The sequence below is a fragment of the Abrus precatorius genome, unplaced genomic scaffold, assembly GCF_003935025.1.
Source record: "Abrus precatorius isolate BTA unplaced genomic scaffold, Abrus_2018 Scaffold9, whole genome shotgun sequence".
NCBI classification, from domain to species: domain Eukaryota; kingdom Viridiplantae; phylum Streptophyta; class Magnoliopsida; order Fabales; family Fabaceae; genus Abrus; species Abrus precatorius.
The window spans coordinates 33,973,301-33,990,294 of NW_020874439.1; the positions used below are offsets into that span (position 1 = coordinate 33,973,301).

A 16,994-nucleotide genomic window follows, 5' to 3' on the forward strand; every position below is an offset into this window, starting at 1 on the left:
TATTATTATCACCATATGACCGTTATTATTATCTATCATTAATTTTCATATTATCCCTAATTACCATGATCATTTACTACAATCCAGTCACTTTAGCCTCCAAATCCATGATAAGTGATTTATGTGTTTTCATATTACTTTTTTTTCTCTTCAATATTTTCATATTACTTAGCTCTTTTAAAAAAAAGCAGTAGGTAAAAATTATGGAGAAAGGCTAATCCATTTGGTGCCGAAGCTATTGGGCCAAGCCATTTTGGAGCCAAAATTGGGCTAGCCCATCACCTACGCCCAAACAAGGATAAAATTCAATTAAATATGGAAAACGAGCGTCTCCTAGCCGCCCAGACTCAAATTCAAATAAGGTCCACCGTGTAACCACCGCTACCGCCGCCGTAGCTTCAATTCCGAAATGGCGAACGTCGATGAACTCTTATCTTCCTTAATCTCAGACATCAATTCCTACACCGGCAAAGACCCTCTTCTACCTTGGCTTCGGTACCCCTCCATTCCCTCTTTCTCTGTTCAGTTAAGGTTTCTTTATACTCACTCATTTCCAACGATGCAGAGCGATCCGAAAGATGAAGGATACTCTTCCACCCGTAACCCTAAACGAAAAATTACCCGAGTTATTGCAGAAATGCGCCCACACCTTCGAGCTCGATCGGCGTTACAGAAACGATATGCGCTATCTTCGGGTTTGGCTCCACCTGGTAACCCAAACACCTTTTCCCCCATTTTTTTAGTGATTTGAAGAAATGGGCTTGGGAAATGAAGGCTAAAGTTTTTTCTTTTGGTGTAATTATTTTTGGATTTAGGAGCTTTTTGATTAAGTTGAAACAAAGGGATGATGAAATGGTTAGTTATTTTTTCCCCTCTGATTGGTAGATGGACTTCGTGGATGATCCAGAATCTCTTTTGAAAATCATGGAGGTTAATCATATTGGGACAAAACGTTGTCAATTCTACCAAGCATATGCTCTTTACTACGAGAAGAGCAAGAAGTATGAGGAAGCAGAGAAAATGTACCATTTGGGAGTGAAAAAGTAAGTTATTGCTGTAATCACCATCTTGTTTTGAATGTTGTGTTGATTACATGAATAAGGATATAACTTAGCAATGAACTTCACGCAAACAGAAGTAAACATGGTTCTTTGAAAGTTGCAGTGTCATGACAAACAAATGAAATTGCTGTTAGATTATGCTTTGTATGCATAATTTTTAATGAATTTTTGTTTCTCATAATTTCAATTTAGCAGATTTGCAAGCAAATGACTATTGAGTACTTTAATTGATACTGGATGCCTATTTAGACCAGATTTTTCAAAAGTCTTCTTTACCTAGCCTTTTTCTGTTGAACAGCCTCGCAGAGCCTCTAGATGAATTGCAGAAATCATTTGAACAATTTCTTCAACGCAAGGAGCGAAGGAATAACAAGAAAATCCAGGTAATGACTAGCTTTTTCTTTAGGTGCTCATCTATGTTGTTTTAGACATCTCTTTGTGGGTTATTAGTGATATTCAGTAGGCTCATTTTGAAGAATATCCTACAGCATCAGGAAGCAAGAGGTGCGAGGAGGCCTCTGTCCACAAAGAGCATCCCTTCTCTTGACAAGAAGGCCGAGGGAAGCAATGGAGCATGCAGTGTTGAGGGTATGCACAAGGGACCCCAAATTGCGAGTTCTGCAGCTAAAGGCGTAGCTGATGATAAATGCATAAAAACTAAAAAGGATGAGAGCAACAGATTTCGTGGTGATGATACAGTTGTAGTCAAGTTTGTTGACACTGCCATGGTTGGAAAGTCTGAAGCAGAAGATGCATGCCATCATGGATTGGTGGACCCTACAATAAATATGAAGGAGGCCATGAATGCCATTAACAGCATGTTCCGGGAGCCATTAGAGACTGTTCCATTAGCCAGGAAATCACATAAAAACCATTCAAAAGAAGATCGTAGTACAAATAATGATTTTGAAGTTTTTGTTGATGAAAACTTGGATAGTGGAATCAAACCATCCAGTTCCTTATCACTTCAGCACAGGGCTGAAGCTAGCCAACCTCCCCAAGAACCACTCCAGATATATATTGATGATGAAGTACATTCTGAGAGCAGTGATGTGAATGTGAATTTGTCTGAAGGTTGTACTTCAGCTTCTCAACCAAATGGCTTTGTTTTTCCCCATCCCAAGGATATTCCTTCTGAAAAGTCTAGTGATATGGATGTTGAAAGCTCTCGAAATTCAAAGTTCAGAGAAGATACAATCGTTTGCAGATTTGTTGGTTCTACAATTTTGGATGAACCAGAGGTGGAAAATGTTTGCCACCATGGTTTAGTAGACCCCACTATCAACCTGAAGGAAGCTATGGATGACATAAATAACATGTTTGGAAAGCCAATAGATTTTGTTAGAAGAAGAAGAACAACCAAGCAGGAGAAAGCACCCGAAAGCAATAGTAGAAAGGACATTGGTGGGTTTTCAATATTTGCTGACGATGATGATCACATGGAACAAGAAGGTCCACCACCACCGCCACCCCAAAAATTGGCAGGAAAGTCAAAGGAATCTGATTTGTTTGAGCCAACTCTCCTCACAAAGGAAGCCATGGACGATATAAACAAGATGTTTAATATGCCCCTGAATTTTTAGGAATAAGGTGATTGCCGAGTGCTGATTCTAATTTGTAAGCAGAATTTGATTGTGTGTACTCAAATGAAAGGTTTCAGTTGTCCTTTTTATAGCAAATTTTCTGACTTATACGCTCTTTCTATGCTTAAGGAAATCTTAAAACCCGCATTGAAAAAGAGAGCGATTTAAGTGAACTGAACCACAGTAACATTTCAATTTAGTTTAATACAGAAAAATACCAAAAGGTACACCAAAAAAATATCAAAACGTAAACACTTTCAGAATGAATACTTATCATATATAGACCCAAATCATAGGCAACAACAAAATAATGATCAAGTGAATCTCAATGCGTTTGTTTGAGACATTAGTTATGAGTCTGTGAGCAATCAGAGGGACGGAAAGCCAAGGGACCAGCAGCATATACAACAGCCTCGTAGTTGCTTCCGTGCAACTTCTTGTTCTCATAACGAAGTGGAGCTCCATTCAGACCATAATTGACATTAGAGAGAAGGTTGCAACTTTCAAGAGGAGACCAAACAGGCTTCACATAGCAAGAATGGAGAGGATGATCAAGTATATTATGCTGCATCTTGAATCCTTCCAGTGGTGCATAAAGGTATCCACTTTTGTCTGTCTCAAAGACCTTATAGTAGCTAACATGACCATTGTAGCTTTTGCATGTGACACTTACTTTTGCTGAAGAAATGGGCTTGGCTCCAATCAAAGACCAGGTTCCAAAGTGCTCACAGCTCTGGCAATAAACAGTAGCTTCCACCACCACCGCTATTTTCTTCTCTGTTGTTTTTGGAACATCTACACTAGCTTCTGTATAAGGGAAAGCCACCATCAGAAGCAGGAAAGAAAGGATACTGAAGTGCCTACCAGCCATTTTCTTCAGGGGTGAAGGGACTAGGAAGAGTTCAAAGACAAGGCTTCCCAATTGAAGAGACATTTGATAGATTGATATATATATATATATATATATAGCTCATGGATCATTGGTAGTGTGTGGACTTGGATTTAATTGATCAAATGTAGATCAACGTGCCTTCCTCTATGCTGCCAATAAATTTCATAGTTTATATCCATCCGTGAAGGCCACCTTTTGCCATGTTCATATTTTCATGTTTACATGTTATATTTAGGTGCATATGAGTATAACATTGTGATAATAGAGTACTAGTTAATAGTCTACTAGTTAACTAGCACGGATTATACAAACAAAATTAACACAAGGTAAAGTACGCAGATGACTTTTGTAAATTTTAGTTTGTTATGTACATACCATCATTCTAGCAAATTGATGGAATCAGATGTATTGTTTTACTTATTAAATTATGTCTTAACAAACCAAACATAACTCTAGTTTAATAATTCCATTATTTTAACATCAAATAATTAATATGATACTATACATGTGTATTTTATTTTTCATCTTTTTTAGATAGATTTACACGTTTTAAAAATACTCTTCTAAATTAAAGAGGACAACGAAAGATGTCCGATTTTTATTATGTGAGGTCCAGCACATTTACATTTCGGTGCCGTCCTTTTTGACCCTCTCCCTAAATAAATAATATTTTATTTGTTAACAGTAAACTCATTTGGCTATAAATAGCCGTGAATGAAATTGATATGTGCAACACAAGCATCAACCGAACAAGGTTTCATCAAGCATTGAGAGTGTTTGTGAGAGAAAAAAAAAATAGAGTGTTGAGTAAATCCTAAGAGTGTGAGAAAAATACACTAGAGTGTATCATCTCTATTTCTTCTTGGTATTACAAAATTTGTAATATTTGAATAGGAAGTGGGTCTCACTGGGTACACTATATTTTACATCTCTTGTGTGATAGAGTGTTGAAAGGATATTGTAAATATCCCGAGATATAGTGGAATATTTTTCGGAGTTTGTCCCGTAGTTTTTCTTTCACATTGGAGGTTTTCCACGTTAAATATTGGTGTTCTTTATCTGCTTATTTTATTTAGTTAAAATAATTCTTAGTATGCTCTGTGGTTGCAGTTTAGTCTGATCTTCCACATCAGAAAAGAATTATTTCTGTTATCCTTCCGTGGCTGATTGTTGGATTGCTGGATAAGTGTGTTATTTGTATTAGTGTTGTAACTGGAAAGGCTCTGGCTAAGGAAAGACTTGGTATTTAAGTGATCTGTTGTGATCCACCTCTCTTTCCTGGGAAGTATTCCAGTGCACACTTTACAAGTTACACTGCTGCGCTGCTAAATCTATTTATTAGATTTGAATTATTGCTCGCCAGTTTACGTCAGAATTTTAATTTACACGTCAAAGTTATTCCGCATTTGAGCCCAACAAGTGGTATCAGAGCTTAAGTTGGGCTCTGTATCACCGAGTGTAAATTAAATGGAGGAGAACGTAGGTACCATGGTGAAGCTGACAGCAACAAACTACTCCATTTGGAAGCCAAAAATGGAGGACATACTTTTCTACAAGGACTTGTATGATCCTGTGGAAAAGGGAGATCAAAAGCCAGAAGACGTGAAGGATGAGGATTGGAAAAAGACACACCGGAAGGCCGTCAGTTTAATTAGGCAGTGAGTGGATATCAGCATATTCCACCATGTTGCCACAGAGACGAATGCCCAGACTCTGTGGAACAAAATTGAACAAATGTATCAGAGGAAGACTGCACAGAATAAAGCTTTCGTTATTCGGAAGCTGGTGAATTTAAAATATCAGGATGGAAGATCAATTGCAGAACACTTGAATGATTTCCAACACATGGTAAACCAGCTAGTTACCATGGAAATAAAACTTGATGAAGAATTGCAGGCGCTGTTACTTTTGAGTTCTTTACCAGATAGCTGGGAGACTCTAGTGGTGTCATTAAGCAACTCTGCTCCTGAAGGAAAATTGACTTTGTCTCAAGTCAAAGACAACATGTTTAATGAAGAAACAAGGAGAAAAGACTCTAGGACAAGCAGTTCCCATGCCCTTGTCACAGAGAACAGGGGGAGAAGTAAGAGCAGAGGACGAAGTAACAAATCCAGAGATAAGTCACAGTCTCAGCCCAGAAGAAAATTTAAGTGTTACCACTGCGGTGAAGAAGGGCACATCAAAAGAAACTGTAAAGCCTGGAAGAACAGAGAGAAGAAAGATCGACGAAACTCTAGATCGGATGACGATGAAAATACTGCATCCCCTGTGACAACTGGAGATGTGGTAGTACTCTCTGTTGAAGAAGAAGAAGAGTGTCAAGTTATAGACTCATGTGATGAATGGGTCATTGACTCAGCAGCATCTTATCATGCAACTTCTCACAAGGACTTCTTTACTGTGTACAAAGCAAGAGACTTTGGTAAAGTAAAGATGGGCAATAGCAGTATCGCAGATATTGTGGGAATTGGTGATGTGTGCATTCAAACCAATACAGGATGCACAATAACACTAAAAGATGTGCGTCATGTGCCAGATCTGCGTCTGAATTTGATCTCTGTGCGTGCTTTGGATCTAGCTGATTACGACAGCCATTTTGGTAACGGCAAGTGGAGGCTTACCAAAGGATCGTTGTTGGTTGCTAGAGGCACAGTAAATTCAACGTTGTATAAAACTCAAGTGAAGCTGATCAAGGGCGGATTGAATGCAGTCGAGGATGATGCTTCGCTAAATTTGTGGCACAAAAGATTGGCTCATATAAGTGAAAAAGGATTGCAGATTTTGGCAAGAAAGTCTCTTATCCCGTTTGCCAAAAATACAAAGCTAAATCCTTGTGATCACTATTTGTTTGGCAAGCATCATAGAGTGTCTTTCAGCAAAACGTCGAAGCTGAAAGAGAATATTTTGGAGATGGTTCATTCTGATGTATGTGGACCCATGGAAGTGGAGAGTCTTGGTGGTAGCAGATATTACGTGACGTTTATTGATGATGCTTCACGAAAATTGTGGGTGTACTTCTTAAGAACGAAGGACCAGGTTTTTCAATGCTTTAAAAGGTTTCATGCAATGGTGGAGAGACAGGCTGGTAAACCTTTGAAGTGTCTTCGCACGGATAATGGGGGTGAATATACTTCCCGTGAATTCAAGAATTATTGTGCTGAGCATGGCATCAGGCATGAGAAGACGATACCTGGAACCCCACAACATAATGGTGTGGCCGAACGAATCAATAGAACCATTATGGAGAAAGTAAGATGCATGTTAAGAATGGCAAAATTGCCTAAGCCATTCTAGGGAGAAGCTGTTCTAACGGCAAGCTACCTGATTAATCGATCTCCATCTATTCCTTTGGGCTTTGATATCCCTGAGAGAGTATGGTCCGGACATGATGTTAAATACTCTCATTTGAAAGTGTTTGGATGCAAAGCTTTTGCTCATGTGAGTAAGGAACAGAGACAAAAACTTGATGATAGAGCCATTCCTTGCATATTTCTGGGCTACGGAGATGAGGAATTTGGCTACAGGTTATGGGATCCAGAAAATAGGAAAGTTATTAGAAGCAGAGATGTAGTGTTCCATGAGCAAGAAACTATGTCGGATTCTGCTTCACCAAAAATCAGAGAACCAGGTGGTAAGGTTGATCTTACACCAGTTGTTCCTCCTAAAAATGTCACAGTAAAGGGAGAGTGTGATGGAGAACTTAGGGTTGATAATGAGCCAGCAATAGAAGATGGTGATGATGAAGGTATTGAGCAAGAAAACTCAGAAGCTCCACCTCAACCTCGGAAATCAAGTAGACCACAGCAGCCATCTACAAAGTACCCTAGTTCGACGTATATTACCATCACTGAAGAGGGGGAGCCAGAAAACTTTGAAGAAGTTCAGACTCACAAGGATAAATCCCAGTGGATGAAAGCCATGCAAGAAGAAATGGATTCCCTGGTGAAAAATGATACTTATGAGTTGGTCAAGCTCCCTAAAGACAGAAAAGCCTTGAAAAATAAATGGGTGTTCAAGCTTAAGAAAGATGGTGACAAGCTGTTGAAGTACAAGGCTCGCTTAGTCGTAAAAGGTTTTGGACAAAAGCGAGGAATAGATTTTGATGAAATCTTCTCTCCAGTTGTGAAGATGAGCTCTATTCGAGTTATACTCGGATTGGTGGTTAGCTTGGATCTAGAGCTTGAACAGCTAGATGTGAAGACTGCGTTTCTTCATGGAGATCTTGATGAGGAAATCTAGATGGAGCAACCAGAAGGTTTTGAGGAGACTAGAAAGGAGCACATGGTTTGCAGATTGAAGAAGAGCTTGTATGGTTTGAAACAGGCTCCAAGACAGTGGTATAAGAAATTTGACTCGTTCATGGCGAGTCATGGATATGCCAAGACTGATGCAGATCATTGTGTATTTGTCAAGACATTTCCAGGTGATAAATTCATTATTCTTCTATTGTATGTAGATGATATGTTGATAGTGGGACAGGATGCAAAGCTGATTAGTGATTTGAAGAAAGAATTGTCAAAGTTTTTTGATATGAAAGATCTGGGCCCTGCAAAACAGATTTTGGGCATGCAGATCATGCGAGACCGAAAATCCAGGAGGTTGTGGTTATCGCAGCAACGGTATGTGAATCGGATTCTGGACAGATTCAACATGAAGACGGCTAAACCAGTTAGTACACCGTTGGCCAATCACTTCAAACTCAGCAAAAGAAGTTGTCCTACAAGTCAAGAAGAAAAAGAAGCTATGGCGGGTATTCCATACTCCTCAGCAGTCGGGAGTTTGATGTATGCCATGGTTTGTACGAGGCCGGATATAGCTCATGCGGTCGGAGTTGTTAGCAGGTATCTTTCCAATCCTGGAAAAGAGCATTGGGAAGCAGTGAAGTGGATCTTGAGATATCTGAAAGGTAGTTCTAATATGTGCTTGAGCTTTGGAATACCTAACCCAGTTCTTGAAGGATACACAGATGCAGATATGGCAGGTGACCCAGATAGTAGAAAATCTACTTCAGGACTTGTGTTTACCTTTGCAGGGGGAGCTATATCTTGGCAATCCAAATTGCAGAAATGTGTGGCCTTGTCAACTACTGAAGCTGAGTATGTTGCCATGACTGAAGCAGGAAAGGAAATGCTTTGGTTGAAGAGGTTTCTTCAACAACTAGGAATTGAGCAAGAAAGGTACGTTATCCATTGCGATAGCCAAAGCGCACTGGATTTAAGTAAGAATGTGATGTATCACTCTCGCACGAAGCACATTGATGTCAGATATCATTGGCTGCGTCAGGCAGTGGAAGAACAAGAGTTCAAGCTAGATAAGATTCACACGGATAAAAATCCTGCTGATATGATGACGAAAGTTGTTGCACGAGAAAAACATAAACAGTGTGCCAAGCTGATTAGCATGGATCGCATGTGAAGATTCCAAGAGTGCACCTTTGTGCTGGAGGGGGAGAATTGTGAGGTCCAGCACATTTACATTTCGGTGCCGTCCTTTTTGACCCTCTCCCTAAACAAATAATATTTTATTTGTTAACAGTAAACTCATTTGGCTATAAATAGCCGTGAATGAAATTGATATGTGCAACACAAGCATCAACCGAACAAGGTTTCATCAAGCATTGAGAGTGTTTGTGAGAGAAAAAAAAATAGAGTGTTGAGTAAATCCTAAGAGTGTGAGAAAAATACACTAGAGTGGGTATCATCTCTATTTCTTCTTGGTATTACAAAATTTGTAATATTTGAATAGGAAGTGGGTCTCACTGGGTACACTATATTTTACATCTCTTGTGTGATAGAGTGTTGAAAGGATATTGTAAATATCCCGAGATATAGTGGAATATTTTTCAGAGTTTGTCCCGTGGTTTTTCTTCCACATTGGAGGTTTTCCACGTTAAATATTGGTGTTCTTTATCTGCTTATTTTATTCAGTTAAAATAATTCTTAGTATGCTCTGTGGTTGCAGTTTAGTCTGATCTTCCACATCAGAAAAGAATTATTTCTGTTATCCTTCCGTGGCTGATTGTTGGATTGCTGGATAAGTGTGTTATTTGTATTAGTGTTGTAACTGGAAAGGCTCTGGCTAAGGAAAGACTTGGTATTTAAGTGATCTGTTGTGATCCACCTCTCTTTCCTGAGAAGTATTCCAGTGCACACTTTACAAGTTACACCGTTGCGCTGCTAAATCTATTTATTAGATCTGAATTATTACTCACTAGTTTACGTCAGAATTTTAATTTACACGTCCAAGTTATTCCGCATTTGAGCCCAACATATTATGCAATAATCATTTTTCCTAATTTAACCACTTAACGTAAATGTTTAACAAAATGAAAACAATCAAGTCAATTTATAAGTGATTTGTAATTGAATTACTTATTTATTTTAACATATTATTACATTATTTATTCAATTTAACAATTTAATTAAAAGTAAAAAGGATATGTTATCGCTCCAAACTTTGATTCTTATACAAATTAAAATTTAAGCTCCTTCTTTTTAGTTCATAAATTACGAATATTCTATCGATTGGTCTTCTCGAAAAGTGTCATTAACTCATAACCTGGCACGATGTTAACCTTTCGCTAGTATAGTAAATGCATCGTTCGTTGAATTACTCATCAAAATCTTTATTTTATATGTATTTAAATTAAAATATTAAATAAAATCTATAAATAACTAAAACATTAAATCAATATGTTCAAGTATTTTTTATTTAACATTAACTTTAATAATAGGATTTTTTAGATATGAATATTTTTTATTTATCAATAAATGTAAGTTATATGAAAAATCAGATGTAAGAATTTTTAAATTTATATTAATTTAAGAAAGTGCTACCTCATATATATTAATATATATGTAATTAATAGTAAAATAAGATAATAACAAAAAATTAAAATAAATTTTACTGTTAAATCATCGCATTTTTTTTATCAGTACCATTATATATTTATATATGACCATTTCCAAACTTTAGTTATTTATTAAGGATAACAAACAAGTATTCTAATGAACAATTTAACAAACAGTACGAATGTCATACAAAAGTAAAATTAAAATTGTATATCGGAGGAAATTATCAATCAGTGAGATAATCGGATGACTAAATAAGATTTTAAAAGCCACGATGCCAATTTATAAAATGCCCAAAGTTTATTATATACTCTTTTCTCTTATTACCATCAAATTTTATATCGTAAAATAAAGTATATCATACTTTTTGACCAGGCCTTCTTTGGGGTCGTTGAATTTTATTTTATTTTTCTAGAATGATGGGCAGAACGCAAGAGGCTGTGTCAAGAATGTCAAACTCAATTGCCAACTGTCGTTTATCAAAAGCAATTGCCGTTTGCAACAAGTGCTTCAAGTCAAAATGCATTTGTCTTGCATGCAGAAGCAACTGCCCATAGAAATTTTCCGCCGTCCATTATTATATTTGCAATGCCACAGCCTGCCAGATTATAGATGCTATTTGATGACAAACCTTTTTCATACTTCATATTTCAAAATTAACAGGCCCCTCCATAAGACTTTGACTTATCCATTAATATTATTAAACATCAATTTTCCCACCCTTCAACATTAACCCTCTTATTTTAACTTTCTAACAAGTGAAAATTAAAGACCCTCACACTTTTGCTTAGATCAAATTATAGCATTGTGAAAAATATAGTAAATTCGGAAGTGGGAAGAGAAATGGGTAAGAAATATAATTTAAAAAAGTTTTTAATTCACCAAATAAACTGAGCAAATGAAATTAACTTGTATATGAATGAACCTTTTTTCTTGATGCAATTTAATAAACCATAATTGAACCATGCACCCAAAAAAAGAAAGAAAAAATCACATTTTTCTTTATCTCCCTTATGTACATGTGATTTGGCACTCTCCTACAATAGACACAAGATGTATCAATCTACAGGTGAATACTTTTTTATGTCATCACCGATAGAAAAAGGATGAGAATGGTAACAACTCCATACTTACAATCTGATTTACCGGTTTCAGCTTGCATCTACCGAAGAAATCTCAAGCTCTGCCCACCATAGTGGAGAAAGTTTAGGAACAGCGGCATCAGGTGTTATTGTTGTTATCTCTCTTAATCTCACACAAACTTCTTTCATTGTTGGTCTCTGGTTTTGATCATGATGGACACAAGATTTAATCAAAGCAGCAACTTGGTTTAGTTGTTCTTCTTGGAAGGATGCTAGAGTTGGATCCACCATTTGTATGAGGGGATGGTCCCCTTGTAAATAGTGTGCAGCCCAGTCATCAAGTGAACCATCATTATCCACTGAATAAGGGAGCCTGCCTGTTACCATTTCAAATAATATAACACCAAAGCTGTAAATGTTACTTGCTAATGTCATGTCAGTGTGGTTTCTAGCAGTAACTTTTTTCTCAGCTGAAGCTATATCATTTAGGAAACCCAAATCTGAGATTTTGGCGGCATAATCATCAGTGAGTTGAATTGCTGAAGAATTCAGGTTACTATGGGCCACAGGAGGGTCCAACTGGTGCATATGTTGTAGGCAATAAGCCGTGCCCATGGCAACTCTAAGTCTTGTTCCCCAATCCAAGTGCTCAGCTTCTTTTACTGAAATTCACAAGACCGAATACATCAGCAAGTTTCCAACTTAAACATCAAAATAATGCCAAAAGAATCTGTTAAAAGCAACTATTCTTGTTCCTGAAAGATAAAAGGAAACATGGGGAGTAAAGACTAGAAAGGGAGAAAGCATATAAATTCCAATATATTGTAAGCTCAATTTTTCTCACATGAATATAATACAAAACCTAATTGCAGAGTTATTAATCTAGCAAGCTATCTTTGGCTACACTACCAACAGTGTACCCCTCACTGCTGGAAAGTAGGAGGTTGAGATGCTATGTGTGTTATAAAAATGGTTAGTTGATATCTGCAATTTATTTGGGCTTCTCCTACATAGCCTTAAGTTCTAAACTATGCTGACATGCTGCAGCAAAACCTACCTAAATAAGTTGAATGGTTGATAGACAAGAGCATCTTTATTATATAATATATACAAGAAGTTAGAGAAAATGCCTTACTGGGTGGTCAAACCAATCTGTCGTTGTCTATTTATGTCTACCTCATGATATCAATCTAATGTGTTAAAATGTTTGACAATATTCAATGATCAGAAATGATGTTATAGCAAAACTCATACTGATAACAAATTAGTCCTAATCTAAATAACTACACGTTTAATTAGAATAGTAGCACAAGCTTCATTTACTGAATGTATCAACAGGTGGAAAACTTGACCAGAAACTGGAAGTAAGTAAAACTAACAAATTAGAAGTTGTTGATCATAAATAGGGATACTACTTTCTATGTAAGAATAACACCAAAATAGGTGCTGACCGTGTAAATGCTCAAAGAGTGTTCCGTTTGGCGCGTATTCAAAAACCACCATTCTGGTGAAAGGCTCATCTTCTTCACAATATCCAAGAAGATTTACGAAATTCTTGTGGTTCACTTTTGATAATGTGTCAATCTGAAACCATAATTGCTTAAAATGTCAGCCACAATGCATTGCTAAGTTGAGAATCTACAAATAATTTTGTTTATTGTTTTGGCGATGATACCTTCTTCCTAAATTGGGCTTCTGAAGTCTTTGACCAATCTCTGGATGAAGTCACTGCAACAGAGGCCACAGCTATTTCAACACCACTAGATAAAGTCCCTTTGTACACTGTTCCAATGGATGAAGTACCAATTACATTACTAAAATCTTCACATGCTGCTTCAAGCTCCGATCTCTTTAGTTTTGGCACGCCTGAAAATGTAAAACCCTGTCATGCTTGTACAAAGGCAGAAATCGTCTATGTGATACATAAATAAAATAGCTCAGTCTAGGGAGTGCAATCATTCAAGCTAGATCCATTGGATAAGCAAGGACTCAGTGAAAATAAGTTAAGTTTATCTTCTCTCTTTCTCAATTCAAGAATCCTGAAGCAGTGTTCATGTGTACGCTAACTACTGTTTTCAGCCATTGCTTCACTAATTTTAAAGAACAGAACTGCTTAGAGTTACCTGTTACGAATGCCTTCTGAAGCTGTCCACTTAATCCCGTGGCCCAAGGTTTTACGGTAGCTACCTTGTTGGTTTTACAGAGATATATGCCAATGATTGAAATGATAAGAAATGCAGAACCACCTACAACTCCACCCAAAATAACTACATGATGGTTCTTTGATGAGGTACTTTTAGATTGTGGTGCAGAGCCTGGTTCAGCCTGGGGAGAAGGAGAAGCAGAATGATTTCGATCATGGAAAGCTGGATTCTGATTCAATGGTGGTGACGCAGGTGGGGAATCTGAAGGAGATGGGGCAGGACTATCAGGAAAATCAGCCGCACGATTAAAAGGACTTTCATGATCACGAATACGAAATTGCAGTAGTCTTCGAAGACCCTTTTCATGTTGGCCAACATGCCTTCAAAAAAGAATGATAGAATAGTTAACATTAAGGAATATAACGGAATAAATGTACACAACTTACAATACATAGAACCACTGAACCAGTGAACCATAAAAATGTGAAAGACTGTCATGGCTATAACTAAACTAGACGAGACCATTTCAGATGCTTAATGACATACCGCGTGAAGGATTTTCCTGTGCAAGCTGACATTTTTTCTGCACCAGTTAGTTGGTTTTCATCTACTTGATATTCAGAAAGTATCTTCAATTCATTAATTTCATGAGAAAAACCACAAAGATTATCATTGTTGTCCAGCAAACTGCAAAAAGAAGAAAATGAGTACTCAATAGGAAAAGAGTTTTAAAAAATAAAAATTGAACTGTTCAAAGAGTATTATCATACAGGATTGTTAGCGAAATATTGTTCCCCAGATCTGCAGGTAGTGGTCCACTGAAGTTGTTGTAGCCCAAATCCAAAACCTCCAATTCATTCAACTGTGCAATTCCTTCAGGGATGATTCCATAAAAAGAATTGTTCCGCAAAATTCTGCGGCCACATATTCACCACAACATTATTAGAGTTGAAAATATTTGAAAACTGAAATTATTAAGGAAGTATCTGCAATAAACAATGCAAATTGGTAACAAGCAATTACTTACATGGACTTTATGTGAACAAGGTTCGCAAGCTCGGGTGCCAGATTTCCTCTAAGACAAAGGTCTTTCAAATCCCTGCCAAACAAAATATATTTTCATGATTAAAAACTCCACAATTTTTAATGAAACAACAAACAGAATGCTAGCTACTATTCACACTATCTAACCAACAATATGAACACTAGTTATTTGATTTAACAGGAGACTGGTCTTCAAAATCTGAAATGAAACTATAAAGCGTCTATGGATGAAATTGATGAGTTGATTCAAGACCAAGGCACATTTCAATTGAGGAGATATTATTATGATAGGTTTCTGCAGCAAAGTCTCTAAATCCCCATCGAACACTTTTGCTAATAACAGAGAGTGAGAGAGAGGAAGTACAAATTTGAAGCTTGGATCTCTCATATGATCAATACAAAATGTTGTCTCTCTGGCCATATGAGAGAACAGAAAAGTACATATATTGAGTTTCTGAAAACAGATCACAAAATCAGCACTTACAAGACCACCACTCTTCCATCTGAGCACTCAACTCCAAACCAATTACAGGGGTTAGCTGCTACTTCATCATCAACCCAATTCCACAAAGCATCAAAAGGGTCACTTTCTATTCCCTTCTTCAACTTCAGAAGAGCTTTACCTGCACATAGAACTCACTTCTCAGCTTTATTTTCCCCACAATTAACCTCATCAGAATACATGATTCCTCAAACTAAAATTCCCATACCTTCTTCATTCAAAGAGCAACACAAATGAAAGTTCTGAAACAACAAACACAAAGTCAGAAGGCACAGAATTCCCTTAAGATCCATGAAGCAGCTGAATTTCCAGTTTTTGCTCATTCTTGTTGCGTGTAAACGTCAACTGGGGCAAAAAAGCACGACCCAGATAGAGTTTTTCTTCAAAAAACCGAACTTGAACAGAGACAGAGTTGAATCCCAATGAATAACTCTTCAAAGGTATCGAAAGAGAGCAAATTGCGAAAACATTGTCAAATAGGCAAAAGGGGTGTTTTCCAAACCATGTTCTGACACCAAGCAAACGAGTTTAGACCAGCAAAATATTTGAAAACGCGTTCCCTCACTATGGTAATTTTCTTCTTCTTCTTCTTCTTATTATTATTAACAAATATTCCTATAACTAAATAATTTTTTGTTCAATAAAAAGAAAATAGGAGAAGGAAACAAATTAAATTTTAAATCAAAAAATAATTTCATACTGTTAATCAATTTAAACATAAAATAAATGTAACTTTTAAACTAATTATTATAAAAACTAATAATTCTAACATACAACAATTTATAATTAAATAATAATATATCAATATATTAAATTTTCCAAATAAGTATATTATTATTCATAATATATTTTATTTTCCTTCCTTTCGTTAAAACAAAATATTATCTTCAAACCTTTCTAATTAATATAAAGTCATTTTAGTTGCAGTGTAATAAAATTCTACCATCATATTATACCATATTATTTTAAAAATATATCTTACTTCATTCACTTGTGAAATTCGTGTAAAATATATCTAATAATAAAAATTATGAAGAAGAGTGGACGATGTGGAATGGGTCCAAGCACCGAACGGTGCTGACTAGCGACAACCAGGGTAGAACATGAGCAGTGACACCTTTGCCTCTGTTTGTACGATAATTATTAGATGCATGCCTGTAAGGAAATTTCCTTTTTTTATTTATTTTCTCATTTGTCTTTCAAAATTGTGATAAAAAATAAAATATAAGTAGTTACTTCAAAAATACATATAAATTAAACTTAACAATATTCAATCATTTGCTAGTGTTGTAAAGGGAATGATAATTATTGAAATATCAAACTTTTAAAAACTTTGAGAAATTAAAATCATGGATAATTTAAATACACTAACAAAGCTAACAGATAAACTACATTAAAAAAATTAGAACGTTATTAATCTGAGTTTTTAAAATTGAGTTTAAACATCTATAAATAAAAAAATTATACATTTATTACATTACAGTTGTAAAGTGTAATAAATATTTTTTAAAATAAATTATTATTAATTGTCTGTCTTCTGTTCTAAATTTCGAAAAACTATCATTTTTTGTGTGTGTAGAATATGATATGAGATGATAATAATATAAAAACATTGTCTCTTTCTCCCTCCTAAGACTTGGTATAAATTAAATTAGTCATAGTAGCCGATTTTGCCTAGAACTTGCACTCATAAAAATAAAATAACCATGCTGTTTGGATTTTTGTGTGGGCCATTTTCTGATTTGCCGAATACTACGTGAACAGTATTTAGTTGAATTTAAAATTTAATAAATATAGTTGTATAATATTTATAATATAATTATCTTAAATGAAAT

General features: G+C 36.1%; 3 protein-coding genes across 4 annotated transcripts; 1 reads left to right on the top strand and 2 right to left on the bottom strand.

Annotated features, from left to right (window-relative positions):
• Window positions 1-363: 363 nt before the first annotated feature.
• Window positions 364-2,644, top strand: LOC113851633. The gene is made up of 5 exons (XM_027482174.1): window positions 364-495; window positions 566-710; window positions 886-1,043; window positions 1,360-1,444; window positions 1,727-2,644. Exons 1-5 carry the CDS (start codon window positions 410-412, stop codon window positions 2,642-2,644), a joined length of 1,392 nt encoding a protein of 463 aa, XP_027337975.1. The 5' UTR covers window positions 364-409.
• A 346-nt stretch (window positions 2,645-2,990) lies between these two features.
• On the bottom strand, window positions 2,991-3,515 carry LOC113851593 (non-classical arabinogalactan protein 30-like). Its single transcript, XM_027482110.1, has one exon. The coding sequence runs from the start codon at window positions 3,513-3,515 to the stop codon at window positions 2,991-2,993; it is 525 nt and encodes a 174-aa protein (XP_027337911.1).
• Window positions 3,516-11,223: 7,708 nt separating this feature from the next.
• LOC113850196 (probable inactive receptor-like protein kinase At3g56050) lies at window positions 11,224-15,727 on the bottom strand. 2 transcript variants are annotated; one of them, XM_027480614.1, is made up of 10 exons: window positions 15,368-15,672; window positions 15,142-15,280; window positions 14,641-14,712; window positions 14,384-14,527; window positions 14,160-14,300; window positions 13,593-13,993; window positions 13,145-13,335; window positions 12,921-13,053; window positions 11,522-12,131; window positions 11,224-11,424 (listed from the first exon to the last, which is right to left on the bottom strand). In XM_027480614.1, exons 1-9 carry the CDS (start codon window positions 15,480-15,482, stop codon window positions 11,539-11,541), a joined length of 1,929 nt encoding a protein of 642 aa, XP_027336415.1. In that variant the 5' UTR covers window positions 15,483-15,672; the 3' UTR covers window positions 11,224-11,424; window positions 11,522-11,538. The 2 variants fall into 2 exon arrangements, with proteins under 2 accessions (XP_027336415.1, XP_027336413.1); XM_027480612.1 differs by having other exon boundaries at window positions 11,230-12,131; window positions 15,368-15,727.
• Window positions 15,728-16,994: the final 1,267 nt, after the last annotated feature.

What these genes read in the sequence shown, in the direction of transcription:
- LOC113851633 (XM_027482174.1), top strand. Translation starts at nt 410, where the DNA reads ATGGCGAACGTCGATGAACTCTTATCTTCCTTAATCTCAGACATCAAT. An exon ending in TTCGGGTTTGGCTCCACCTG is followed by an intron (nt 711 to 885) that starts GTAACCCAAACA and finishes TCTGATTGGTAG; the next exon opens with ATGGACTTCGTGGATGATCC. An exon ending in GGAATAACAAGAAAATCCAG is followed by an intron (nt 1,445 to 1,726) that starts GTAATGACTAGC and finishes AAAACTAAAAAG; the next exon opens with GATGAGAGCAACAGATTTCG.
- LOC113851593 (XM_027482110.1), bottom strand. Translation starts at nt 3,515, where the DNA reads ATGGCTGGTAGGCACTTCAGTATCCTTTCTTTCCTGCTTCTGATGGTG.
- LOC113850196 (XM_027480614.1), bottom strand. Translation starts at nt 15,482, where the DNA reads ATGAGCAAAAACTGGAAATTCAGCTGCTTCATGGATCTTAAGGGAATT. An exon ending in CTTGTTCACATAAAGTCCAT is followed by an intron (nt 14,528 to 14,640) that starts GTAAGTAATTGC and finishes ATGTGGCCGCAG; the next exon opens with AATTTTGCGGAACAATTCTT. An exon ending in ACAGGAAAATCCTTCACGCG is followed by an intron (nt 13,994 to 14,159) that starts GTATGTCATTAA and finishes TCTTTTTTGAAG; the next exon opens with GCATGTTGGCCAACATGAAA.